Source organism: Eschscholzia californica, unplaced genomic scaffold, assembly GCF_041429995.1.
Source record: "Eschscholzia californica isolate CP2 unplaced genomic scaffold, dmEscCali1.0.p SCAF_3, whole genome shotgun sequence".
Lineage (NCBI taxonomy): Eukaryota > Viridiplantae > Streptophyta > Magnoliopsida > Ranunculales > Papaveraceae > Eschscholzia > Eschscholzia californica.
This window is the reverse complement of record NW_028238420.1, coordinates 34211465-34237773: the sequence shown is the minus strand read 5'-3', so window position 1 is coordinate 34237773 and position 26309 is coordinate 34211465. Positions and strand designations below refer to the sequence as shown.

General features: G+C 36.5%; 3 protein-coding genes and 1 long non-coding RNA gene across 5 annotated transcripts in view; 2 read left to right on the top strand and 2 right to left on the bottom strand.

Annotated features, from left to right (window-relative positions):
• The window catches only part of LOC147549753 (serine decarboxylase-like), a 52840-nt gene that overhangs the window by 5323 nt on the left and 21208 nt on the right, over window positions 1-26309 (bottom strand). The gene's annotated exons all lie outside the window — the stretch shown is intronic.
• On the top strand, window positions 9700-15751 carry CRTISO (carotenoid isomerase). The gene is made up of 13 exons (XM_086666537.1): window positions 9700-10416; window positions 11582-11788; window positions 11876-11975; window positions 12814-12896; window positions 13010-13066; window positions 13217-13369; window positions 13486-13564; window positions 13986-14134; window positions 14208-14342; window positions 14416-14529; window positions 14692-14802; window positions 14996-15104; window positions 15337-15751. Exons 1-13 carry the CDS (start codon window positions 9931-9933, stop codon window positions 15408-15410), a joined length of 1857 nt encoding a protein of 618 aa, XP_086522663.1. The 5' UTR covers window positions 9700-9930; the 3' UTR covers window positions 15411-15751.
• Window positions 15739-25748, bottom strand: ABCG22 (ABC-2 type transporter family protein). 2 transcript variants are annotated; one of them, XM_086666535.1, is made up of 11 exons: window positions 25642-25748; window positions 23088-23439; window positions 21169-21236; window positions 20615-20853; window positions 19595-19750; window positions 19276-19459; window positions 18479-18787; window positions 17599-17886; window positions 16644-16928; window positions 16440-16547; window positions 15739-16326 (listed from the first exon to the last, which is right to left on the bottom strand). In XM_086666535.1, exons 2-11 carry the CDS (start codon window positions 23437-23439, stop codon window positions 16105-16107), a joined length of 2211 nt encoding a protein of 736 aa, XP_086522661.1. In that variant the 5' UTR covers window positions 25642-25748; the 3' UTR covers window positions 15739-16104. The 2 variants fall into 2 exon arrangements, with proteins under 2 accessions (XP_086522661.1, XP_086522662.1); XM_086666536.1 differs by lacking the exons at window positions 23088-23439; window positions 25642-25748 and adding an exon at window positions 21317-21515.
• Window positions 18599-20954, top strand: LOC147549755 (uncharacterized). Its single transcript, XR_015237026.1, has 2 exons — window positions 18599-18856; window positions 20570-20954. It is a non-coding gene; the product is annotated as an uncharacterized LOC147549755 (long non-coding RNA).

Sequence of the window (26309 nt, the reverse complement as noted above, 5' to 3'; positions counted from 1 at the left end):
ATGGCTACCCTCCATTCTTCTACTAATCCAATTGGGATACCGTCAAAACTGATGTGACAGATAAGGTCACTGAGTTTTTCAAAACTTCACACCTCCCCCCTTGTCTAATCACACCCACATCTGCCTGATTCCTAAAACCAAATCTCCTCAAACCACGGCGGATTACCGACCCATCAGTCTTCTGAATATTACTTACAAAGTCATCACTAAAATCCTTGTTGATCGTCTCAAAAGGACTTTCCCCGATATTTCTCTCCTTTCCAAGTTGCGTATGCTCCAGGGAGAAAGATAACAGACAACATCATCATTAATCCGGAACCAACCCATTACTTCAAAACTATGCGAGGCTCTAAAAGCTTTTTCGACCTCAAGCTGGACATGTCCAAAGCTTTTGACCGGATCAAGTGGACCTTCTTAGAGAACATCACGTCTCATCTTGACTTCTCTAGTCAGTGGATTCAACTCATTCGTTCCTACATCACCACCTCCTCTATGGTTGTCCTCATCATTGGTCGTTCAGGGCCCACTTTCAAAGTCACTAGGGGTATTCGCCAAGGGGATCCCCTATCTCCTTTCCTCTTTACTATCGCCATGAAAGGTCTCAGTAGACTCCTACAATCTAACAACAATCCTAATCACTTCATCGGTTTTACCATCCCCCAAGTCTAACCTCACCATCAAACACCTTCTCTTCGTGGACGATTGCATCATCTTCGGTCAGAATTCTCTAGATAACATCAGCAATCTGAAGCAAATCCTCAAAAGCTTCAGTGCGGCTTCCGGCCAAATGATTACATATACTAAATCTACCATCTTCTTTTCGAAGAACACCTATCCAAAGTTAAAAAGAATGATATTCCGAAACCTGAAGGTTCACCAATCCTCTTCTCTTGACAAATATCTGGGTACTCATCTTGTCATAGGAGCCAATAAAAAACAAACTTTCTCCTCTCTCCTCGTGCAAATCCAGAATAAACTCTCCAAATGACAGACTAACCTCCTTTTCCAAATCGGCCGCTCCATTGATATCTACAATTGCAGCGGTCGTTCCCCGATACCAAATGCCATGTTTTGCCATCGTAAAAGGCATAAGTAATCGCATTGATGCCATTCAATGGTCTTTCTAGTAGAGAAAATCCAAATCTATCCACACCATAAACTGGTCCACCATCTGCCTCCTCGGCAAATCAGGTGACCTGGGATTCAGGCTCCCAACTCTTGATAACCAAGCCTTTCTGAGTAAATTAGTCTGGCGCATTCTCAAAAACCCCGAGACTCCTTAGGCCAAAATCCTTAAAGCTAAATATTTTCCCTAGGAGTTTAAGCCCCGTTCTGCCAAACCTAATCACTCTTGGCTCTGGAAGTCTATAGTTAAGTATTTTGACTAAGTGTCCAGCCTTATCTTTTGGGATGCTAATAAAGGTACTCACATTAATATTTGGCATGATTACTAGATCCCGAACCCTCTGCCGCCCATTAGTAACGACAAAAATTGCCCCCTAACTACAGTGGCACAACTTATTAGTAACAATGATTGGAATATGAATATTATATCGGGTTTTTTGGTGAATTTCCCGGATCCAAGGGGTACTTCCTTCTTTTGCCCCAACTCAAAGAAAGTTTGGTAAAATAGCCTCTTTTATGTTTGTCGTTTTTTTTGTTTCCCACCTTACCCTCCTATATAACATATCTAGAATTTCTAGATATGTTAAGTTATCCCCAAAAGCGGAGAAACTCCTGAGTTCTTCATCTATCTCCTCTTCAATCTCACTAAACACTCAATTTCTCTCAACCTAAGCTCCAAATTAGTTAGCGGTGGCGGTCGTAGCGTTGGAGGAGGAAGATCAGTCGTGATTAATAATGCTAATAATGAGTTTTTACTAATTAAGTTTTGGGATAATGGTTAGTTGGAGAACCCATTAGAAATTTGGGATTCTAATAATTCAGTTTTATAGATTGGTAACTTCAGTTGAAACAGAAAGAGAAATTAAGAAATCAAACCAGGTTGATGTGTTTGTCAATGGATTGGTAGCTTTAGGTGAAGGAAGAAGATGAAGATGTGGATCTTTTAAGTTGCCAATTAAGTGTTTGGTGAAATTTTTAAAAGAGATACATTATTACATATGTTCTTTGGAGGTCCAAGAACAGTTACTAGTTTAGCATAGTCTCATTTTATGTTGTTGTCCATTCCATATGGCTACTATCAATTTTGCAAGCATGTATAGATCAATTTTTTGTACTCTTGTTGTTTCATGTAAAATTTGAATATCAATTTTGTAAAATTATGGTTTTTGTTCAAGTAAGAACCATATATTTTTGCTTAAACATTGTTGAAAAAGGTAGCTGAATTTTATATGAAGTCTCATACAGGTCTATGTTTGGTTTGATGAGCTGGGCTTAGTTGGTTTGGTGTTTATCATTTATATGTGGTGCGTAGTCAAAATCGGTGGATCCAAGTCGAACACCCTTGTGGACAATCAGTGGTGTCGTGTCAATACCTTTTAAGCAAATTCGACATAAACCAACCGATTTGAACTCCAGTAACTAGGCAAGCAACTGGAGCGGATATCGGTGGCTTCATGTCGAACTCCCTTAAAGGAAATCGACATGAATCAACTGGTGGTTTAAAATTTTACTTATTTATTGAAAATTGGTCCGGGTAAGTTTGATCTTAATAGTGGTGAAATGCATTCTCAGTTAATCGGTAACGGGATTGGATCTAATTTGTTTGCAATGACAGCAGTAGTTAATATGTATGCGAAATGTCATCAGGTTAATGAAGCTCGGAAGATGTTTGAGAGAATGCTTGAACGAGATTTGGTATTTTGGAATACAATTATTGATGGGCATGCTCAAAAGGGTTGGCAAAGAGAGCTTTGGAATTAGTTTTTGGATGCAAGTGGATGGTAAGTTGCTAGGAGTTCAAATCGGTGGTTTCGCGTCGATTCTCTTCAAAGGATTTCGACATGAAACCACCGATTAGGACTGAAAGCATTAACCGATGGCTTAGTGTCGATTCGCTTCAAGGGGGTTCGACACCAAGCCACCGATTCAGATTGAAAGGGTTCGGCACCAAATAACTGATATTGACTCTAGTAGTTTTCCTAAAACAAAACAAGCAAATGTTTGATCACAACTTAATTCTACTTTTTAACTACTACTAAGCAATTCATGAGAAAGAGAGGGATTCGAGAACTTAAACAATAATCCATTTAATTGATGAACAAGTTTTAATTACACATCACTTTGCATTTTAGTATCATTTGAAACTCATCACTTTATTTGCTACTTCACATTTAGGAGAGAATATCCATAACATTCTTTGTCTCTTTGTTGTAGAATTCCACATGTTTGCACAAGGTTCATCTCTGAGTACCTGCAAGAAATAATAATAGTTAAAAACATGAAAAGTAGGGGATATACTTAAAGGTCATCTTTGGGTTCTATTTATCCATTCAAATTTCTCAAAAGAAAATAAGTTCAGTTCTTTTGTAAGACAAAAAGAGTTTAAAGACTTGCTTACTATGCTTGTTTTTTCCCTCTCCAAATTCATCATTTACAAGCTCTGTGGAAGAAACAAATTAGTCAATGACTGTAACATGATGAAGTTGAAATATATACTCCACTTCAATGAGTTTGCTACCATCTATCCCTAGTCCAATGAAAGCACTTTTATAATGTCATGTCTTCATCCAAATGTTGATACGAGGAAAGCCAAGTTGCATTGTTTAGTTTAATATCCTTCATGATCGGAACAACTGAAATGAAGAAACTATTGAAGTACCTTCCATGTCAAATATTGCTTTCTTTCCAAGACACATTGAATCTCAATATAAACCATGAATTGAAGCAAGGAGCGAAAGAAAAAAAAACATATCTTACATAATATGCAACCCAATAGCATCTCTTGTGCTTTAGTTCAACATCCAGCTTCTTTAACAATTCTTATTTCATCATACCATCACAAATTAATAACATAATCATTCAAGAATAACATTGAATTCAATGGAAATACCTGTAGGGGATGAGATTTCAAATTAGAAGTATAACCAAACCAATGCAAAATTACTTACGCCCTATTTCAATAATCTCCACCAGTTCTTGAACTAATCTTATGCAATTGGCTTGTACTTTTATAGCAACTAAAGTTTATGACTTTTAATGGCTTAAATTTTGGTTGTATTTAACCCCAATTGTAGTGATTTCCCATTTAGAACAACTAAGTCTCTCATAAGAATTTTATCAAACACTTGACATGCATAATCTAACCACATTTATCTCCATACATACAAATCAATAAAGTCTTTATATTTTATCTCCATACATATAAATCAATAAAGTCTCTATAATTTTATCTAATTCAAACTCACTTTTAATTATCCTCTCATGAATCTTCTTACCTGGTCAAAGACTCCTAATATCTGGTGCTCGATCTAGAGAGAAACTTCATGGGAGATCAAAATAAAGATCAATCAAGTTAGTTCGAGAAGATTTACTGATTCCGAACAACAAAATAGACGTTCAGTTGATGGATTTCGAAGAATTTCGAGCTACTAATGAGATTGAAGAGGAGAGAGATGAAGAACTTGAAAGTTTCTCCGCTTTTGGGATAATCTGAACATATCTAGAAATTCTAGATATGTTATATATAGGAGGGTAAGGTGGGAAACAAAAAAATGGCAAACATAAAAGAGGGCATTTTACCAAACTTTCTTTGAGTTGGGGCAAAAGAAGGAAGTACCCCGTGGATCGGGGCAATTCACCAAAAAACCCTATTATATCTCAATGCTTTAACAGTCATATATGCAGGGCTATCGTAAGTATTAATGGACCTTAACCAAATCAGGTAATTTCACTATCTGCTCTATGTATCATTATCTGAGAACCAACAACTATTAATATGAGACGATGGAATGGAATTTTATTTGGACTATAACTACTACATCGAGAATCAAACTATTCTTATGGAAATGTTGTACGAATAGTCTACATGTTCGAGAAAAAATTGGAAAATTTATTGGTAACCTCTACAACTGTGTGTACTGTGACAATATTGAAACGATTACTCATGTATTACTTCATCGTTGTTATGCTCTCCCTATCTGGTTTCACTTTAATCTTATGACAGCTAATATCACCAGCCTCAGAGATTGGATTCTCCAATGGAAAGAACTAAATGCGAAAACAGTGACACTTTATGCAAAGATTTGATGGTTTATATGGAAAGCAAGATGTGAAAAATGTTTCTCTTTGAATGAACAAACCCCCAGGCAGGTTATTACTAGGATCAAAGGAACCACAACCAGCTCATATTCAAACAAGATCAACACAGGTAACAACAACCAGATAAGTTGGAAACCACCAAAAGCCCCATTCATCAAAATTAATGTTGATGCCTCCTTCACTTCACTTGCGGATCCGGCATTGGATGTATTATGCACGATGACCAAGCATATTTAATAGCAGCATTAGCGGACACCACCAGGGGACAAAATGCAGAACAATATGAATGCCAAGCAATTATGTATGCTATGCAATGGGCAGCAGGGTTAAAAATCCATCACATCCACATCGAGAGTGATAATCAGAACTTGATTCGATACCTTCACAATAACAACATATCGATACAATGGCGATCCGTGAAACATATGGACAATATCTTCAGTTTCAGAGACAAATTCGATAACATCATCTTCACATATACGCCTAGGCAAAACAACGAGCAAACAGATAAACTGGCGAAATGGGGAAGGAAAAACCAATACAGGCGCTCTTGGCACTCCATTCAAGACCTCTCCAACTGTTTAGTCTCTTAGTCCTTTGTGTTTAGTTCGTTCAACAAAAAAAAAAGTTACATAGGGTCACAATTAAATTTGGTAAATCCTTATAGACCTTTTGTTTTCGTAAAAAGATCACCTTAATTTTTTGGTGGTCGATACATGGATAACCAAATATTTTATGTGGAAAACTATTTCAAATAACATAAGTTGCTTAAACCTTGTTAGCATGCGCCACTACACACATGTATAAATATGGCAAACATCATATGACAAACTACAACAGACTATATGCTAAGATCATGTAAGCGTATCAAAATACAGACTAAAAATCATGTATAAAAATGACAGGATAACAAATCATAACATATTAAAAATCATGTATAAAAATGGCAGACTAAAAATCAGGCATAGATATTTTGTAAGAGAGAATCGAGAACATTAAAACTAAAGAAAGTCCTGAACTATTAAAGAAGATCGCGACTCAAGACTTAAGAGCAAACCTGCAACAGAAAGATAATAATATCAGATCATAAGAGAGTAAGAGACTAAAAATGAATCAAATCTAAAAAAATATCAGACCTAGAACTATTAAAGCATTCGTAACAAATATAGATCATATGCTTTCTGCTTATATAACATAAAATATCTGAAGTAACATATAGAATATTATATTTAAACATATCATATGCTTTCATGAATCATATCTAAAATATAGAATCATATAAATGATCATATCTAAAGTAACATATAACACATCTAAGGTAATATAAATCAGAACTAAGAAAAAAAGTTGAAGAAAACTCATAAATCAAAGTAACAAAATCAGATTTAAGAACATTCATACCTAAAAATATGAATAAACAAGGGTGAAGAAGAAAATAACACTCAAAAGCTTGATTTATCCTTAGATTCGAGCATATACGAGAAATCCAGATGAAGAAGTTTGCTTTTACTAGCATACTGCAAATACGAGAAAATATAAGGTAATTTTCTGATAGGAAAAGTGGAGAACTAGATAAGGAAACTAGGCTAATAGGGTTCTAAGAGACTAAGGGTCCGATTCATACATGTGAAAATATTTGATGTGAAATCATTTTTTTTCTGATAGGAAAGAAAACCCAAATTTTCTTACAGAAATTCAATTTTTAGTTTTTGGTACAACCGGCACCCTTTTTACAAATAAAGGGGCGCCAACTGTAGAAGTCAGAGGGCCTTTAGAAAATCTCAAATCTCCTTTCACCCGAGAACCGACGAACAACTATCCTTTTCAATCTCCCTTATTTTCAGACCATAAAATCTCAATCTTAGAAACCTAAATCAGTTGCTCTCTAATCAGGTCGATATGTTCTTCAGTTACACTCTACATTCAGCAATCTAGTGTTTGGATGGATCAATTTAAGGTTCTATTTTAAGAGTTAGGGGTTGATGTCAAATTTTCGAAGTTAGGGTTTTTAGTAATATCCAAATTATCATTTGTCGTATGATCTCTACTTTCCAATAGTTACCTCGACAAAAATTTCTAGGATGTCCAACGATAAAAAAAACTCATCAAAAGATCAATAACATAGTTTCATCATTCTATTTGGAAGTCATAAAAGATACCAGATTTTGTTATTTAATGAATAGTTAGAGAGAGAAGAGATAAAAATTCAAAATAGGTAACATATTCAATCTTCTGAGTGTGTTATCATCTTCAATCTCAACCTCATCTTCAATCTCAACCTCATCTTCAATCTCAATCTCATTTTCAATTTCAATCTCAATATGAATCTCATCTTCACAGTTGCAAAGTTTGGAAAGAAAAGTAGAGAGAGCCAAAACCATGAGGGAGGAGAGAGAGCGCGAATTTGTGGGTGGGTGGGAAAATGGTCTTCACATGTGGAGAGTGGTAAAATGTTTGGGACTTTTTTCACACTTTTTTTTCTCACGAAAATCGTCTTTCTCATGTTTTTAGACTAATCAAACAGCGAAAAATCGATTTTGTAGAAAAATCGATCTTCCTAACTAATTTTCACATGTATCAAACAGACATAAGAGTAGAACAAAGAACTTGAGTTGTTTGGTTGAGTTTGTTGAAAACTTGAGTGTAGAGATAGAGAAAATAAGGACTCTAAGAGACAAAAGTAGAAAAACTGATATTCCTAACTAATCTTCACATGTATCAAACTAGTTTCTATTTTCTTGTTCCCTTACTTGTGGCCGCCCCATGCAAGCCTCGATGGGCAGATCTGGCCGGTCTATAAGGGCACCCAACCAAGCATGGTCGACCTCTCTTTTGGGTAAAAAGCATCCCTTTGGTGCCCGACCCAAATTCCCTCAATTCGGGTTTTTTTACTATCTTTGCCTAAACTTCTTTTAGGCCTTTTGAACATATCTTATGGGTCCCACTCGTGTATATATGTATCATCCCTCTAGTCAAATCTTCCGATCAAGTTAACACTCTTTGTGTAACCCGTTGTAGGATCTGGGCGAAGTTAGCCGCGAATCGCTTTGCGATTCGTCGATCGTAGTTGGTTTTTAGCTAAACACTACGATCCCTAAATCATCCGGGCTTGATGATCTTGTTCATCAATTGTCCTATCCGACAAATTGCTGACATTGCATCCTTGGTTGAAAGACATCTCCTTCAAATGCTAGGTGTCGAGTTTAAAGCATAGGTAAGAACAAGTTTGGTTTCTACGCAAATCAAACAGTAAAATGCATAGTGTTATTTACATTTTGTTTAATGTAGTGCGATAAGGATGTCATGCAAAAGCAATGTATTTGGCGAATCCCAAAATACAGTGTCATACAAAAATGATTAGTTTGGTGAATCTCAAAATTTGTAAATTCTTGGATTTTGTGCAAATATTGGGTTTATTGTGCTATTAAACCTAGTTTTTTTGGGGTCTTCACCAAAAACTTCTAAAATAATTTTTGGGAAATTTCATGTACACTCACCATTTTTACCTGCCTCAATCACATTCGGGTTGACTTGGTTAATTGTCTTGACAAAGTCAAATTTCACTCACACGCACAACTAAGTCAATATTTGTCAAGCTGATTAAAAAAATACCTAAAATCTTCTACTACTCCTAAAACCTAGGAATTCTTCCATTAACCACACTCGGGGCCGACCCCAGCCCAAAGCTACCAAAGCGGTGGTTTTGGGCCTCCAATTTTATAGGGCCTCATGACGAAGTATTTAAGTTATATTACTGCTTATGTTCCAATTTCAACATAGAAGTGTAGTTGGCAAATTGGTCTATATCCTTGTTTACAACGTAAGTGACTAGAGTTCCAGTCCTCATAAGTTAATTTTTTTAACAACTTTTCTTTAAAGAGGATAAAAAAACTTACATTGGGGGCCCCAAAATTGGAGATGGTTTTGGGCCCTATAAGTGATAGGGCCCTATAAGTGATAGGGCCATCCCTGACCACACTTACTACTCTACCACTTAGAATTTTTGTCGATGGAAACATCCAGAACTCAAACAATTATCTTCCTCTGATATCATTTTCAGATTATTAAAGTCTTTTATTGGTTTTTTAATGGTGAAAATCATGAAAAAAAAGGAAGCTTTACATTTTAATTTTGATAGAAATGAAACTATAAAGACGGAAGAATCATCAACTAAAAAGGTATAGAAACATCCGTGAGTCTTTGTTTTAAGTTTTTCTTTCAATGAAAGTGGTGTTATTCTTTGAAAAACAAATAACTTCATAAAAGTAACCTACCGAAAGTACAGTCCGACAGATTGCATTATAAATAGACCTACCGATATGTAATGAAACATATCGATCTTATCTTATTAACGTAAAACCTATCAAAATAATTTTAAAACGTGTCGATGCCTTATGTTACCCATCAGTTTTATCTTTCAGATAATTTGAGTATCCAAGTAGTTTCAATTTACAGACTGAAACTGGTCAAGGATTTGAGTGTGAATAACATTTCCCATGCTCATGTAGTCAAGAACTTTTTGGACTAGGCTTACACGGTCCAGCCCAACTTCTTCCCACCAAAATATCGTTTACCGGTAAAATTTCCGTCTCCGCCTCTTGTGTTTGTGTGGAAGTGGAGTAATGGGGTTTGGTATCAGTACCAAATTCAAAACATAATTTAATCCGAATCTCATCATTTCTCCAAGTACAAGTAGGTAGAAACCAAATGCTTCTTCTCTCACAATCACCATCTTCATCACCAATGTCCGAATTAGGGTTTCACTCTCCATCTCTACTTCTTCACAGTCTCCCTTCCTACTCTCACTACAAAGCCCTAGAATGCACTACTTCTAGATTAAGATTCGGTTCACTGAAATCCGTTGATTTCAAGGGGTTTAAGCTACGAAGTGAGAAACTAGGGTATGTGAAGGAGAGGAAGAAGAGAATTTGGAATTGTAGTGTGAAATCGACATCGGTGTTGAGTGTGGAGAGAGAATTGGATAGTAAGAGTGACGAAAGAGAAAATTATGACGCGATTGTTATTGGTTCTGGAATTGGTGGACTTGTTGCTGGGACGCAGTTGGCAGTGAAGGGAGCTAGGGTTTTGGTATTGGAGAAGTATGTGATTCCTGGTGGAAGTTCTGGATTTTACGAGAGAGATGGGTATACTTTTGATGTTGGATCATCTGTGATGTTTGGGTTCAGTAATAAGGTCAGCTTTTCTGATATTTCTTAATTTCATCCTTTTTATAGTAATAACTTTGAAGGTCACTAATCTGCTGTTTCTAAACAACAAAAGAGAGTGATTAGTCAGTTAATTATGTTGAAAGTCCCTTGAATATGGGTCGATGTCTTAGTCGATTTCCAACCTGAGCCTAAATTTTGGCCTGACCCATTTACCTATGTTTGCACTAGTTTAATCAAGGATTGTTATCGATGTAAAGGGGTATTATATTTTCCGTTTTGGGAAGAGAGTTAGAGGCGGCTGAGTGCTAGGGTTTTAGTGAGCTACAAACACTAAAACCCCTGAGAAATTTCTATAATCTTGTACTTAATTCGTAGTAAAATTATCGAGTCATTGTTCGCCCCGACCGAACCACACAAATCTCTTGTGCTTGTATTTTACTTCTATTATTGATTTAGGTTTGTTTGTTTCTGTCAGTACAAATTAATTGACCGTTAACTTATTAATTACATTTGATACTCACTTTTATAAATGTTAAGACGGGTGAGCCATCATATGGTGTATATGGAAGGGAAGGAACATCAAAATCTTCCAAGGATAAGGGACTACCAATGGTTGAGATTCTAGATTATATAAAAACAAAACCTGATTTCTAGAGCAGGCATACACTCTTACGAGGAACTCCCAAGTTTCTCTTCTTTGTTTTGTAGTTGTACTTTTTTTCTCTCATTAACACATTAATTCCCAGTTTCAAAAAAAAAAATTTAGTGAGTCGTATTACTTGGGTTAGTCTGAGAGACATCAAGAGCTTGATTTTTGGTTGAGAGCATCTATGGGTTCAAACTACCCGGAAAATTTATGTCCCTGCTCCCTCATGCAATATTTGGAGCATTTGGAAAGCAGAAAGCTAGTAACAGAGGAACCTTCAAAGGAGACGGAACTAATTTTGTACTATTTTATCCTCCATTCTGGCACTTTTCCTATTTTGGGCCAAGAATGAAAACTGGCATTTTTCTCTTTCTTTGAGGAACTTTACTTTGAATTGGAGGCACATTTTGAGCTTGTATAGTCCCTCTCGGGTGATACTTATAGATATTATTTTGTAATGCCCTTTATTTTGTGATTAATGTATGTAGATGTATGATGAATCTTTAGCTACTTGTAATCTGTGTCTTTGTTATATAATAAGCAGGGGAATCTAAATTTGATTACTCGAGCATTAGCAGCAGTTGGATGTGAGATGGAAGTGATACCAGACCCGTCAACTGTTCATTTTCATCTACCCAATAATATATCTGTTCGGGTGCACAGGGAATATGAGGACTTCATCACAGAACTTACTGACAAATTTCCTCACGAGAAGGAAGGGATCAATAAGTTTTACGGTGAATGTTGGAAGGTCTCTCTATGTGATAAGCGAACACTACTTCATATTGAAGCCTCTTGTACTTGACCTGTAACTGGAAGTAATTTCCTGTGTTTGTAGATATTCAATGCCCTGAACTCATTGGAGTTGAAGTCACTTGAGGAGCCTCTATACCTTTTCGGACAATTCTTTCAGAAACCTCTAGAATGCTTGACACTTGGTTAGTATTTCCCATTTACTTAAATGGAAGTTGATTTTATGTCATTGTCCTTATATAAAAGGCTAATATATAAATGCGGAACTTTAGAGAGCTATTTGTCTGAATGAAGTCTGGAGTTATTGTACCGAAGGTCCGAAATTATTGAAACCTTAGGAAGCTATTTTGAGTTACAATGTTGAAGACCTATTGTTGATGCAAGATAGGGTGCCAACAAGCAATCATTGTATTCATTTTGGAACATTTAGAAACCTAGGATGGACCATTAATTTTTCTTATTTTGATTTCATTGCTAACTGGGAGGACATCATATCGTAACATTGTAGATGTGAATCCCCCTTTTCCGTTGTATTTCCCCTTTTTCTTCATTAATTCATTCAAAATTTTCAAAAAAAAAGGAACCGGGTTGCACGTATACCGATATTGATGTAGGATTCGGTAATCGTAAAAATGTAGATTCGGGGACAAAGGGAGTTTAATGTTACGAACAATTTATTTCTTGAAAGAACAGTCCTCCCCCCACCCACCCACTTTCTGTTTCGAAATTGTGCGATCTGTGTCCAGACGTTTGGGTGCAGGATATGGCACTGGTCCGGAAGACTCAGTGACCAACCACAGTTGGAATACTATGCATGATAATGTTAGTGCACAGTAAGTGTTTAGTTAAACGCTGTAAAATCTGTTGCTTAACATTTGTATGGGTATTATTCCCTCCTAACTGATATCACTAGTACTAGTACTAATATAGGTTGTTCAGTTTTCATGGTTCCTGTGTTTTCATACCATGATCATTTTCCGCCCTTGATTAGTCAAATTACATGATCATGGATTGATATGGCAGCTTACTATTTACCTCAAAATGCTGGAGACATTGCGCGGAAGTTTATAAAAGATCCCCAGTTGTTATCTTTCATAGATGCTGAGGTTTGATAACAAAATATTTCTTGGTTACTTCCTTCTCTACTTGCTTCTTAGATTTTACAATATGCTGATGTTATTGATACTAAAAAATGAGAACCTATTTGGTGTATCTGCAGTGTTTCATTGTGAGCACAGTTAATGCTTTGCAGACACCGATGATCAATGCGAGCATGGTAAGTGGTTACACAGGTCTGGGCTTTTTTAGGTTCATGGTAGTAAGTCAGATTTCCTCGGCATTTAATTTGTATACTAGCATTCTTCTAATATATTCATTCGCAGTTTTAAAAAGAAAGTTACATTTCTTTCCCACCTGTACTTTCCAGGTTTTGTGCGACAGACATTTTGGTGGAATCAATTACCCTGTTGGTGGTGTGGGTGGGATTGCGAAATCCCTGGCAAAGGGCCTAGTTGATAACGACAGTAACATCATTTATAAGGCAAATGTTACTAGAATCATACTTGATGATGGAAAAGCTGTAAGTGGCCCCAGTCTCCACTCCTTAGGATATGTTTTGGATCAGTAGACAACCATGGACTATAAATTGTTAAGTTGAGTTTCTTTGCTTACTTATCAGTATCTGTTTTTCTGCAGGTAGGAGTTAAGCTTTCGGATGGCAGAGAGTTCTTCTCAAAGACCATAATATCAAATGCAACTAGATGGGATACCTTTGGTGAGTTTTGGAGGTGCTTAGTTTTGTTATATCAAAACCTTTGTTCTCTTGTATTTTCTTCTCTGGTTCAAATTTATGTCAACCAGCCAAATAAATATTCATAAAATGGCTAATGTGAACCATTGAACTTTTAATTCTTGAGATTAAAGTGCCACATGCATAGCTAAGTGATCAGTCTCATCTCTTGAATCTCATGTATAAAAAATAATGATTAAAACGAAAATGACATGTACTAATTTTCTGGAAGTCAATTTTTTACGCTTTATCCGATCCAAATGTAAATCGGTTGACATCTGGTATAATCTAAAATCTCTAAACCAATACACATGAGGTCTTTCTGTGTTCATCATTCGGTTCAGTCTCGTTTTTATTCGTTGATATGTATTAAGAGCTATAATAAAACTGAAAATTTAATCCGCAGGAAAACTTTTGAAAGGAACAGATCTTCCGAAGGAAGAGGAAAACTTCCAGAGAGTTTATGTCAAAGCCCCATCTTTTCTTTCTATCCACATGGCAGTTGAAGCAGAAGTCTTGCCGCCAGACACAGATTGCCATCATTTCGTTCTTGAGGTAGGTGGATATATTTGCCTAATTGAAAAGTATCAACTGTTGTATTTAGCTTGTAGTTTCTTAAATTTTGCAGGATGACTGGTCCAACTTAGAGCAGCCTTACGGAAGCATCTTTTTGAGCATTCCCACTGTTCTCGATTCATCATTAGCTCCAGAAGGACGCCACATCCTTCACATATTCACAACCTCTTCCATTGATGATTGGAAGGTAAACTTCACTATGAATATGGAATTATAAACTATATATTATAATAGTGATTAATGCGGTTTTGTTGAAGCAGGGACTTCCTCAAAAAGAATATGAATTGAAAAAGGAGCGTGTGGCGGATGAGATCATTAGTAGACTGGAACGGAAACTTTTTCCAGGGCTCAAATCATCTATAATTTTCAAAGAGGTGTACATAAATTCTAGTGTAGTCAATAACTTGTTTCAGCAGTTACTCGCCAACCATCAACCATATTATTCTTTTATTTGTGCTTCATTATGTATAGGCAAGTTTGCAAAGGTTTTACGCTGACAATTATTAGGCATTTCATGATAGTACTAACTGTTGCAGGTAGGAACACCAAAAACACATAGGCGTTTCCTAGCTCGGGATAGTGGTACATATGGACCAATGCCACGTAAAATTCCTAAAGGGTTACTGGGGATGCCGTTCAATACAACAGTAAGTGAAAATTAAACGTAATTGCTAGTGATCCCTGTCAACGTTTGTATTAATGGCCTTTCATTTATCAATAAGTGTTTTCTTTGTGTTGTTTGGTTGTGGTAATTACTTTTAGTTTTGTAGAAAAGAACTACTTTCATTTATTTTCATAAGCATACATGGTTAAGGATGGGCACATTATTGGATTTTTCAGGCTGTAGATGGGCTCTACTGTGTTGGTGACAGTTGCTTTCCAGGACAAGGTGTTATAGCCGTAGCCTTTTCAGGGATTATGTGTGCTCATAGGGTAGCAGCTGATATCGGTAAGTAGCGAACCGCAGTTCCGAAACGTTACTTGTGACTCAATGTTTTTGTGCTTCTGTTTAAGCCTGACTTCGATCCTCTTTAGAGAGGGAAGATAGTCCTCTATTGGCTTGACACTCCCTCTATTAAGAAAGATGAGTTTAAAACAAATCATTGTAGTGAAGATGGCAAAGTGTAGGAAATTATTCCTCTATCCCATTTGGATCTAACTTAACTTTTATCAACTTACAGGGCTTGAGAAAAAATCCCCGGTATTGGATGCTGCCTTACTTGGCGTTCTTGGCTGGTTAAGGACAATAGCATAATGAGCATAGGCTTCATGCTGTTGATCTACTTCTGATTTGAACAAACTACGTTTTTCTGCTGTCATTTAAAGCGTGTGACCCAGTACAAGGGTAGATAGAACAGCAATGACCCAGTACAAGGAGCAAGCTAATTTATTGATGGCGGGTTTGTTCATCTATCGAGCTTCCTATAGGTTCTTTTATGGAATAGAACTTTCCATTAGTAAGCAGAATGTGTATCTTTTGTAATTAGTTACTGAGTGTATCTTTTCTTATTGTGTAATCATATAGATGCAGACAACCATTTCCTAGGTCCTTTATATCTGCCAAATCAAAAATGTGATTCTTCTTTTCTCTTCAAATTTGTATTTCCTCACATTGCAAGTGAATACCAAAAGTAATATCCACATTTCATAGAACTAGAAAAGTAGTCATTATTAGTTAGGTAACACAAGGGTAGATAGAACATCCTCGGGGTTTCTTTACGCTTATAACATCTACGCGTGTTCAGACTCGGAATAACCTGTAACACGATTACTTTTTACATAGTTGGAGTTATTGAGAATGCGTACGTTGGAAAACCTTCGCCAGTGTCCCTCTGAACTTGTAAATAACCCTTCATGAGATGCTTATTTGGGAAATGGTAAGTTTGAAATTAGTCCTTTCTTTCTGACTTTGTTAATAAGTCCTTTGTCCTGGGATAATCTTTATCTGGTTAGGCTGCAGATTGGAGCTTCATTCGACGTAGAGAAAGATAAGCCAAGAGACGGTATCCAAAAATCATGGCAACCATAGCACAAACTTCCCTCAATCCATTATCCAGTTTAGTTCCGTTTATAGTGGGAGTCATGTGATCATACTGAACCTTGACAAGAAGCCTATAGGTGTGATAGTTGAAAGATAGATAACGAATCCATGAAATAAAGACTGGAACTTTCTGCAAAATGTCAGCAAATGTTATTAGCAAATCTTATAAGTTGATGGAGTTTTCATTCCATAATCAAGAGAAATAAAGCTAGTTCAGAGTGAATGCATAATTTGTGTGCATACCTTCACAAAGAACCCACCAGCTAACATAAAGGTCATCACAGCTACAGAAGCTAGGGTTGTTGCCTTCTTTACATCCATCAGTGTTGCACCAATAGCAAGTCCAAGTCCCTGCAGTTATACTCTCCTTATTAGTACTTATATTTCAATTTTATGATTAATCTTTCTAAGAACATATACAAATCAGATAATTGAATAGAAACAAACCTGAGCTGCTACGATGCATAGGAACAGGGTAAGCATGGTCAGGAAGAAAGGAGCCACACCCACTCTCAGGCCTGCCATGAAATAGACAACTACAAGGAACACTACGGGTAGGAAGAGGTCAAGAGGTAGGTCACTCGTGGTTCTGGCAAGGAAGTACGCACTTAGCTTATACATGTCAACTGCTCTTTCCTTGTTTAGCATTGCTCTTTCTTGGGGAAATGTGAATATTGCTGTAAAAACAGGGAAAAATCCCCAAAAGACGGAAATGAAAAATAACAGTCCGGCCTGCAAAGATAGAGGACTGAAATTAGATCTACATCCAACATATACTACATGTTACATGTAAAATGTTAACTACTGAGTATTTGTATCCAACATAAGCTGAGAAGTGAAATTTCTACCAGATTATTCGTAGATTCTTATTCCCTCGGAGTCTCAGAGACTTGTAGGCAGAAGCTGTTTTTCTTTTTTCGGTAAGTGACTTTAAATTCTTTAATTTTGCGTTTCAACTTATTTTGGCATCTGATGAGTACATTTAATTCTCGATCCAACTTGAATCTTCATAATATAGTTTTTGTTAAGGATGAATAGAAACTCATCCTGGGATAACATTTGCCCCAAGAACTTATGTGTAGTTTGAGGCATAATGTAGAAAATCATGTAATGTTTTTCTGCCATTTTGACTATTTTTACTGTTCAACTGGAATGGAAGTTCAGTCAGACATGCAGGTATATATTAGAAGGGTGACGTGGTTTGCGGTAGGAAGTGGTCCGAGAACATCTGTCTTGTAGTTTGTAGCACACCATGAAGCTCAAGATTTGAAGCTGGGACAAGAACTAGTTGTGGATCAGATCTTGGGTACAAATTATTTCCATGTTCCTTTAGATATTATGGTCTTTTAGAAGTATTCTGTTGTGATGAGCTTAGTGCACTTAAATAAGGAAGATTTCTTACCTGATCCTGTAGGCCTTTGGGAGTACTACCATCTGATCTCCACCAAAGCAAACCTAATATGATTGCAGTGGCAATAACTTGAGTCATTCTCAACCAGCTCAGGTAATCATGGCGCCTTTCTTTGAGACCTCTCCAGAATAGTATAGAGAACTGTTGCCACCAGCTTGCTCCCCATTCTCTTTTTGTAGAAATTACTTGGGCTTTCAGTTCTTCATCAATTTGGGTTGGCACCATGAGTTTCTTCTTTTCTTTGTCAGCAACTCTAGTCTCATAAGCCTCTACCAGATACTGTTTTCATCCAATTTTACAATAGTTAGAATCCGCTTATTGATTTACCAAGCCAACCTTCTAGCTTATCAGCACCTAAGTTGTATGGACATCGATAAGGGATCTGTATCCAGCACCTGTACGAGGTGACCGATACGGAACCTAAAAAATCCCAGTGGGGGCGGACTTTCACATATTTTCTTGTGTTAGACATAAGGTCCTTTTACTTACTTTTTTTTTTTAAACTTATGGGTCAATAATTGTTAAATTGTACACAAATGATTTTAGCCTAGAGTAGTATTTCGTAGACCTAAACACGATTTTCACATATTTTCTTGTGTTAGACATAAGGTCCTTTACCCTTTTTTTAACTAATGGGTCAAAAATTGTTAAGTTGTACATAAATGACTTTAGCCTAGAGTAGTATTTCGGAGACCTAAACACGATTTTCCGCAAGTAAACACAAAATGTTCACAAGGGACTATGAGTATCTGGCTAGTATCTAAGTTTCAAATACGAGTATCCATATCCAACATGGAAAAAAAATCAAAAAAGAGTATCCATGTCACGTGCCATGTGTCTTCTTTAGTAATTAACTCCATCAAGCACTTACCTCATGGACAACTGCTGGAGAAGGCTTCCCTTTCCTTGTTTGTGACTCCAAGTCTCCCATATGCACCTTATCTTCTAGCTCGGATGGCACAGAAACATCATTTATATTTCCATTTGCAAGGTCTAGCAAGAATTCTGCTGGGTTCATGGCTATGAGAGGCGAGCATCCTATGGACGAGTAGTATTCCATTGCTTCTGACGCCCTTCCGAAATACAACAAGCTTCCCTTCCCGAGAAGTATCAATTTGTCGAACTTGTGGAATAACCTGCTCGATGGCTGATGGATCGTGGTTATCACTGTTTTGCCAGCCTGCCACAAGTTCCAAACAACGTCATACTTCACAAGAAATGGTCATTGGTCAACCTGGCGGCATATCAGGTTTGGAAGTACACTTAATTTTCAGAACCCTTCAACAAGTATTTCTTCTTTGTAGGTTAGATTGACTTGGTGGCTGCATTTTCACAAGATGCTAAGCACCGGAACCTTTGACCACTAGGTTCAGTCAATATTGAAAATTATTTTGCTAAGGTTTAGTAAATAGAAGTTAGAGAATCATTGCCAAAATGTTGAAAAATTGCACCAATTTCAATAAAAACAAGAATAGTAACAATTCTCTTTTTTCGTTTTACGACAGGAGTGGTTATATTACCCATAGCTATCATAAGAAAAAAAATTATATCCTAAGTGGAATTATGCTCTGTTTTGATTCTTGATTTGATGATTGTGTGTTTCTAGATCAGGTTTCTGAGTACTCCGATTAGAGTATCATTATTGTCTAACAAAACTAAACTTTATACCTCAGCTATATCTTGTATCATTTGTACTATCCTTAAAGCTGTTGTTGAATCCAAGCCCGAAGTTGGCTCATCTAGGAACAAAAGGGAAGGGTTGATTATGATCTCATTGCCAATACAAACTCTCTTTCTCTCACCACCTGAAACTCCGCGCACAAAGGAACCTCCTATCATAGTGTCTTGGCACCTACACATTAATATACATCCTAGATTTTAGCATCTGAATAATATCTCTCACCTTACTAAGACTCAACATTGAAGTTTGAGTATTTGATTGTTCTTTTCAAGTCATAAATGCATGATATGTGGCGATAAGAACTACCTCTCCAAACCGAGCTCACTGATCACATCCATGGCTCGTTCTCCCTTCTCTTGTTTTGTTAGTGTCTTTGGAAGTCGTAGGAGAGCTGCATATGTCAATGTTTCTTTCACCGTCAGGTGAGGAAATAGAACGTCATCTTGAGTCACGAATCCCACCCTGCCATGCTTTTCATGTTATGTTCTAAATCATCTCAAAACCCATTATAAATATCCTTCCAGATGAACATTTGAAACTATAGAAGAAAAGTTAATGGCTAGCGCCTTGTCTTACGTACTGGGCTAAGCCTATAGTGTGGTCTTGGAGCCTAGGTTAGCGACTAGCCGTTAGGGAAGCCTCGACGGTCGAGGGCGACCCCATCCGAAGGAAAAAAGAAAACTTGATCATGGGGAAGTCTGCTCAGTGGAAGTAGGCGGGCCTAAATTAGGGATAATGTGTACCATACTGAGATTGGTGTAAGGCGTCGCATTACTTAGCGCAACTCCTTTGAATTCTGGAAATGTAAAATAAGTTGCTCTTTTTACTAATATTTTGCCATAACCAGTTTTACTTGAGCAACTCTGATGAGTAGATGAATCTGATTAGTGTTCCAAACTTACATCTATTGTTACTAAATTTTTTTTTGCATTTCACATACTAAGTGCTGTTTGTTTTTTCCCCTTTCCAAATTCAGATCTGATATCTGATTCAAGATATGAATTTATTCCAATCAGATTCAGAATATTTGTTTTTTATCTGGCGCGTGTCTGACCCGTCTGGAATGGCTCACTCGGATTGATTTTGCATTCACTTGAATCAGACAAAATACAAGTAGCTCATTGTCTGAAATAACCAAAAATGACTAGTGTTCCCCTGACCAAAACAAGTCAAATTCAGAGGACCCAGTTTCAGCGAAGTCAGACTCATATAAGTCAAATTCGAACAATAAGAGAAAACAAATACCATCTTAGTTCTTAAGTGTGTTTTATTGTTTTACAGGTACTGTGCTGATGAAAATTCGGGGTATAATACGTATATAGTTACCTCCTTTTCAGAGACTTCGAATAAGGTAGGTCATTATAAGTAATCGAACCACCCGTAAATGTTCGTTCTTTTATTCTTCCACCAAGAAGATTAAGAAGTGTAGTCTTTCCGCTCCCTGAAGGCCCCATCAGTGCTAGAACTTCGCCTGGACTCGCTGAACCGGTAATCCCACTTAATATATCTTTCTCCACTGTTGATCTTACTCCTTTAATAATAACTTTATAGCTAACATCTGTGAACTGTACCATTTAAAAAAAATATTAGACTTCAGCATCAAAACTATTAGTTCATCTGTGCTCTTAGCAAATTGAATTGACATATCTGAAACCTTGCCTCTTGATATTAGAGGTTTTGGTTTTTGCTCTGTTACGGATTTTGGTTCTCAAATATGTGAAAATTAACCAGAAAAATTGTTCTAGTTCAAGTCTTAGGGAAATGGGTAGCTGAAGATACCCATCTTTGTAGTCTGGAACGAAACTATATTAACTGACAGTAGTCACAGTAGATTATAGAATTTGGTAGTTTCCAAGCCATTGGATCTTCTTAGTTCTTACCTTGAGATGAATGGGCAAGGTGGGCTCCATATGAACCTTCTTTCTGGTATCGGCTTCAACATCTTCCACTGCAACCAGTAATGCAACACAAAAATCAACAACAACAATAACAAACGAATAATCGTGGATACGTGTCAGAAGCATATACCCATTTTGTTACTGGGGGAAGCTATAGTTAGCAACAATTGCTGTACTTGTGAATTCTTGTTTGGTTCTAAAATTGATATGTGAATATAGGAAACCACTTTACTAGTGCTTTAGCGAAATTGGTTCTATAAGTCGCAGGAACAATGTTTAAGTTTTCTCTGCTAGTGTGTTGATAATTCTGACTTTATAAATTTTCATGCAGATCTTTTTGTAGTATGGTTCTCTAATATAATAAAGTAGAAATTGACTAGTCAATTCCATTCAGGTTGTGGTATTTTGGTACACCAAAGGTCTTGCTGGTGGGACCAAATCAAAGTTGAATAATTATCACATTATTAGGTCATCTGTAGTCCACATCAACCCAAGTGGATCGTCTTCGAGGTCAAATCAATGGTAAAACCAAAAGATCTCGGAGAGAGAGAGGACTTTTCTCTAAATCTGGAAAACCAGATCTGCTAGTGGGTGGGCTCCCTTCGTCCTCCGCTCTGAGGGGAAGGGGCGACCTCTTTGTGTTTCATTGGGTTGGCCTCTTCGACTTCTGTATTGAGAGACAGAGAAGAGAGGAGGAAGGAAAATGATAGAAAAATAGACCATAATGATGTCCAAATAATTGTAGTTTGTTGCCGCTTTTACTACGTCTGTGTCCCATTCATTTGAAAGAACACTGTCCTGTCATGACGGAGCACTCGGGTAAAGAGTTTGCATGCGGCATTGCTCTCTAAGCTAGACGTTGTTAATGAATGTCCTAACAGTAGCTAGTTTAGTTTGAATTAGTTACAGGTTTACGTTTTAGGGTTTTAATGTTCAAAAACTGAAGTGTAAATTAGAATTAACTTGTTGAAGGGTTATCCTCGTGCTATAGTTTGAAGTTTGAACTTTCTTATAAGAAAAATGTTACTCATTTTCTTTTCTAGGGGAAGATTTTGTAAAGTTATATAAATATGTTCTATGTAGCAGGATGGTTAGAACATCCTGTAACCTGTGTCAAGTGGTATGTCAAAGAAATTGTGTCAATACAGCAAGTGTTATTGAAACATTAACTAGGACTATAGGAGTCGATAACTGGTCAGGGGTACTATGACCAACCGACAGATTACATTTATCGTCTCTAGCGTTGACTTTGACCTATCATATTAATTTTGACCTATCATTATGACCTGTTCCATCAAAAACTTTTCCTACCAGTACCTCGTGGTCCTATATCTAACGGCTTATATTCATCAACACAGCGTTAACAGCGACGGCATTTTTTGTCAGTTTCTTTTTTTATTTTCTTTGTAAAATTAGTTGAGAGGAGCACCTTTTAACACGGCGGGCCTTTAATACTTGCCTTCAACTTCAATTTGATGACTTGTTCATTCTAGAAAGGTTGTCCATTTTATAGATTTTAATAAGTGGATTATTAAGTGGGTGCCTCTAAAGGCGCCCCATCTTTTGTTCTTAGCCCACCTCTTTCTTGTCACTCCTTGTGGGCCTTAGATTGAACCGTTTGAAGCCCGTGGATTGGGGTGGTCCGAAGCGCTCGAACCAGTCTAAGTTCATGCTGTTCAAGTCCAGCACGGATTAGACTACCCCAATCCGCAGACAGAGAGAGAGAGGCCCAAATATTATTATTTTTTTTAAAGAAGGGCTCCTACAGACGTGCCCTTATTAAGTTTTTCGGCTTCATATTTCATATCTAATGATAGACAAAGGGAAAGGATAACAAAACTGATTAATAAAAATGTATGCCAAAATAATTGATAGATAAGTAAGAAAGTAAGATAGCTTACTGATATCTTCTGCATCGCTAAAACCATCAAAACCGGAAATTTCTTCCGGAGGTACAGTGAAACCAGTGAAAGAGAAAGAGAAACCTAAGCTGGCACTTGACGCTCGACTAAGAGCAGCGCCACTGTTGACTTCATCCAAGTCAAGTTTCATTTGTTCACTTCGTGTTTTCCTAATGTGTGTTCGAAGTTTCCCAGTGCTTGACTTCCTCGATAAAGTAGTTGAGCCACCAGCTTCGGTTTCACTCAGACTGGCTTGGCTTGGTGACTTTTTCACAATTGTGTCCAATTGATCGGATTTTGCCCTTGCCAAGCTTACTGGCGTAGGAGGCTTTGCAAACTTGGGGTTTTCCATCTTTACCATTCAAAGTTAAGAATCATAATATCAGTTTCATGAGCAAATGAGAAGATTTATAACATAAAGCTTACTGGACCAGAGTCATTGCTTGCTCAATTCTAAACATTAAGAGCTTCATTTGGTGTTCTGGTTTTTAATCATAGAAATAGGAAGACTAAAGGCTTAGTTAGCAAAGTTCTCTCCAATTAAGAAGATTTCTTGGAAAAGAACAAATTTTTTTTTTTTGAATTGGAAAAGAACAAAGTTAATGAGTCAAATTCCATGATGAACCACTCTACGACACATGTAACATTGTAGTAACTTTTTTAGTCGAGTAATCCCATGTATCGTTCCACTCGAGAGACCAGGGTTTGAATCTTAATGTTGTCAAAAAAGATTACGATTTGATTGAATTAAGTTATTGGAAGTTTTCAGTATAACTTTACTAATTAGTGTAAAATTTCACATATCAAATCTTAGAAAAAAAAAAACAATGGAAACCAGATGCATTGGCAGTTTGTTAATACTCCATCAGAAATAAGTAAAAAGAAAACAACAAACATTTCTTAAATTTTATTAATGTCAAAAAATTTACGACACTGAAGTACCATTTGTGTAGCTAATTCGTTTATTTCTTTTTTGAACTCTCTCTCTCTCTCTCTCTCTCTCTCTCTCTCTCTCTCTCTCTCTCTCTCTATATATATATATATATATCATTTTTTACTGGGTGTCTGATTTCGATATTTAAATAAGATGTTGCATACACACTTTAAATACTTTCTTTCACAAAAAACGGTGCTCCTTCTTTTTGCAATCAGGATTTACAAATGCAATTCTTACAAACTGGATTTGCAAAATAATGCAAACACAGGGCAAATATTGTGAACACGCTATGTCCAAGATTTATCCATGCTTTAGGATAAATTTGGAATAAGAACGGTTATTTGATAGTGTACCCATTAAAGATGTTATATGCAAATCTTAGCCGTTGTGCCAGACCCATTTGTTTATACAGGAAACAGTTAAACGAGGGTTTCAGTTTTTAGCTCTGACCATTGCTCTGGCCTCTGGCTTTCTCTCCATTTCAGGATTGTCTAGCAAGTGTACACACAGTACACTACTACTGATAAGAAGTTAACAATTCTTCCATTGACAGCGTCTTTCAAAAGGTGTTATGTTTTGAGTGATTTAAAAAAATGACATAGAGGTGAGAATAAGCTATTGACTCACTATTTAATTCGTGTTTCCGGTGGTTGGTGGTTATTCGACCGAGGATCTAGAGGGGAAATCAAGAGATTTTAGAGATATATCAGATAATCACCAACCATTTCTCTATAAAATCTCTTGTAAGTCCTCCGATGCCAATACATGAGGAAGGATGAGTGCATTGTAAGATTTTCCCATTGTGGTATTCAGGTATTGTGATATTCTTTAGAACCAACCGATTGACATATGTGTCACTAGTCCTAGCTAGCTACCATTTTTTCTTCTCTCACAATTTTTCTCATGGGTGAGCAATATGAACCACACACGTAAACCCTAATTAGTTGGAAGGTGCATTAAATGCGCTTACGTATGCATACAGCAGATTGCTTATGGGCAACTCCGCGCCAAAAATTATTGTTTGTCTTTGAGTTATTGGCCATCCACAAACAATGAAACAAATTTGATCCACAAAAAAAACAACCATTTTCTGTAATATTAGAAAAAAGAAATGGGGTGATTCTTTTTAATGAACTCAAAAAGAGAAATTGGAACTTTCTTCAAACTAAAATTAGATTTGAATCAATCAAGTCCTAAACATCAATAAGTTAAAATTTAATATATAGGAATAATAAGTTGGGAATACTTTGGTCTTCCGGTTTTTCCTTATTTTAGATTAGAAATATATTTTCAGAGACATTGAACTTATTGTACTACGTTGATTGCATGTTCTAACATTAAATTAAAAAGACATCAAATTAGGGATGGGTGTTTTTTCTCCCTAGGTTAATAACAAACGAAATAATTTTTTGTTTTGAATAATAGTTTCTTATCACATATAATTTATCTGAATTACTTGGATTTTTGGTGAAACCATTTTTCTTTTCAAGTTATATATGTACTTTAGGTTGTCATCTTTTTCTCTTGCTCTAGGTTAGAGAAAATATGGTCACCCATATGGTAAAAAGATTATATGAGAGAGAGTTTTAGAGTGAGAGAGAGAGAGAGATTCTATACCTTGCAGTGAAGTAGAAAGAAGACTGAAAATAGAGAAGCACAGGAGTGGGAGCAAAATCCTGGGCACAACAACACACCAAACTTAGCTACAATGAATTTTGCAACTTATACAATGGAATGAAGATCAAGTTATTAATAGGGAAATGGTCAGTCTTCTGTGGCATAAATAACCCTAACTTCCTAGAGAAATAACACTATTGCCATGAAAATTGAAAATAAATAAATCACCCAAAAAAAACAATTATCTTATATATTTACCGAACTAATATTCCTGTTCATGGAGTTAAAATATATTTTGATGGGTCTTTTAAATCAATAACTGAAAACCCTAGGTTTGGTTTGTGGTCTACGCTTGTATATGTGCTAGTGTGCAGGCGTCTCAGACTCAGACGAGCTTCCTCCAATCTCCATCACACTAGATGAAGGCAGTATTCACCCTGAGTATTGGGGCCTTGTTGAATATATCAACCAGGGTCTCTACACTTTAAGTTGAAAAATATGATTCATCAACCAAAACTTCATTTGGGTTATTAATTTCCGCTTGTTTTTTCTTAACAAATTATTTATAGTTACCGTTTCAGATTTAACTAAATCTTGATCTAATTTCCTTTTTTTTTCGGAGCCTCGTAAATACTGTCTTGGAACCATAAAAATTTGATGAGATAATA

Coding starts and splice junctions, on each gene's coding strand:
- ABCG22 (XM_086666535.1), bottom strand. CDS start 23,439: ATGGAAAACCCCAAGTTTGCAAAGCCTCCTACGCCAGTAAGCTTGGCA. Junction 18,788..19,275: donor TGATACAAGATATAGCTGAG/GTATAAAGTTTA, acceptor AACTTGTGGCAG/GCTGGCAAAACAGTGATAAC. Junction 17,887..18,478: donor CTCCAGCAGTTGTCCATGAG/GTAAGTGCTTGA, acceptor GGATGAAAACAG/TATCTGGTAGAGGCTTATGA.
- CRTISO (XM_086666537.1), top strand. CDS start 9,931: ATGCTTCTTCTCTCACAATCACCATCTTCATCACCAATGTCCGAATTA. Junction 14,343..14,415: donor CTTCCATTGATGATTGGAAG/GTAAACTTCACT, acceptor TTGTTGAAGCAG/GGACTTCCTCAAAAAGAATA. Junction 14,803..14,995: donor GGATGCCGTTCAATACAACA/GTAAGTGAAAAT, acceptor TGGATTTTTCAG/GCTGTAGATGGGCTCTACTG.